Source organism: Rhagoletis zephyria, unplaced genomic scaffold, assembly GCF_001687245.7.
Source record: "Rhagoletis zephyria isolate East Lansing unplaced genomic scaffold, Rhagoletis_zephyria_1.1 Rzeph_scaffold_11384, whole genome shotgun sequence".
Taxonomy (NCBI): domain Eukaryota; kingdom Metazoa; phylum Arthropoda; class Insecta; order Diptera; family Tephritidae; genus Rhagoletis; species Rhagoletis zephyria.
This window is the reverse complement of record NW_016168461.1, coordinates 17,904-19,234: the sequence shown is the minus strand read 5'-3', so window position 1 is coordinate 19,234 and position 1,331 is coordinate 17,904. Positions and strand designations below refer to the sequence as shown.

The window sequence follows — 1,331 nt, the reverse complement described above, 5'->3', positions numbered from 1 at the left end:
GCGAACGAAACTAAAATTTGCAGGTTCCTGAATAAACTAGTACTGATTACTTGTTACTATACACAGCTAATATCCGAACCGGAAATGCAACTATCTTGTAATTTGGAAGCACTGAACCCTGATGTCAAAATTGCACAAACTTCAGCCAACTTCGCTATTCTTTCTTTTTGACGTGCTCTTTTAGAAAATTCGGTGTGTAATTTCTAATAAAATCCTAGAATATATATAACATCCCCAATCTAAATAAATTATCATACACATTTTCAAGTTTCTATATATCACAATGTTTTATGTGTGTAAATCTTGTCATAAAATTGACAAATGCTAAAAATTTGTCAGTATAAACAAATTCGTCGCTGATACTAAACTTGAAATTCTCTTCACAGTGTTAAGATGACGATTCGCCCCGCATACAGACCGAAAATTGTGAAGAAGCGCACCAAACACTTCATTCGCCATCAGTCGGATCGCTATGCGAAACTATCGGTATGAAAATACGAATTTAAAATAATAAATGCTAAACCAATTCTTTTACGTAGCACAAATGGCGTAAACCAAAGGGTATAGACAACAGGGTACGTCGCCGTTTCAAGGGCCAGTACCTCATGCCAAACATTGGTTATGGTTCAAACAAACGCACTCGTCATATGCTGCCAACTGGCTTCAAGAAATTCTTAGTGCACAACGTCCGAGAATTAGAAGTGCTGTTAATGCAAAATCGCGAATACTGCGGTGAAATCGCTCATGGTGTATCATCCAAGAAACGGAAGGAAATTGTTGAACGCGCCAAGCAACTGTCAATTCGTCTTACAAATCCAAACAGTCGCTTGCGATCACAGGAGAACGAATAGACTTAAGTTCGTTGGCTGTTCGTTTTGTATTACCTTTAACAAATTAAATGGATACAACTATAAAAGGGATATTTTAGTGAATATATTATAATGTTTACATGAGGAGATTAGTTGAGTCAAATCTTGACTGAAAGGCCGTTTACGCCAGGCCTGAAACTTCGCCTAATGAGGTATGGTTTATTTATTTGGACGATTTTGGGTTACTGTGCCCAAACGCGTGATTCGAATAAAAAAAACTTAACATACTTGTAGACACGCTCCAGACAATTTTTGTTGCCGGCAATAAGAGAACTGGGGCCTGTAACACAAAGTTCACAATTGTACCAAGTCTTACAAATTATTAGTGTAGCTACAAGTTCTATAATTTTTTGTAACAATATTATATTATACACTTGTAGCTATCAGCGAAATATTTTACACTTGTAAATGTAGTTTCTACAAGCATTTGTAGATGCATTTCGATTTGCACTTTAATATACA

General features: G+C 36.1%; 1 protein-coding gene across 2 annotated transcripts; it reads left to right on the top strand.

The window, feature by feature from the left end:
• The first annotated feature begins 93 nt into the window (after nt 1-93).
• LOC108377053 (60S ribosomal protein L32) lies at nt 94-934 on the top strand. Of its 2 annotated transcripts, none has more exons than XM_017633319.1 (3): nt 94-192; nt 387-486; nt 540-934. In XM_017633319.1, exons 2-3 carry the CDS (start codon nt 394-396, stop codon nt 849-851), a joined length of 405 nt encoding a protein of 134 aa, XP_017488808.1. In that variant the 5' UTR covers nt 94-192; nt 387-393; the 3' UTR covers nt 852-934. The 2 variants fall into 2 exon arrangements, with proteins under 2 accessions (XP_017488808.1, XP_017488809.1); XM_017633320.1 differs by having other exon boundaries at nt 192-292; nt 540-932.
• The last annotated feature ends 397 nt before the right edge of the window (nt 935-1,331 follow it).

Bases quoted from the DNA above. Each gene is read 5' to 3' on its own strand.
- LOC108377053 (XM_017633319.1), top strand. From the start codon at position 394: ATGACGATTCGCCCCGCATACAGACCGAAAATTGTGAAGAAGCGCACC. The intron at 487-539 runs GTATGAAAATAC...TCTTTTACGTAG, and splicing joins ATCGCTATGCGAAACTATCG to CACAAATGGCGTAAACCAAA.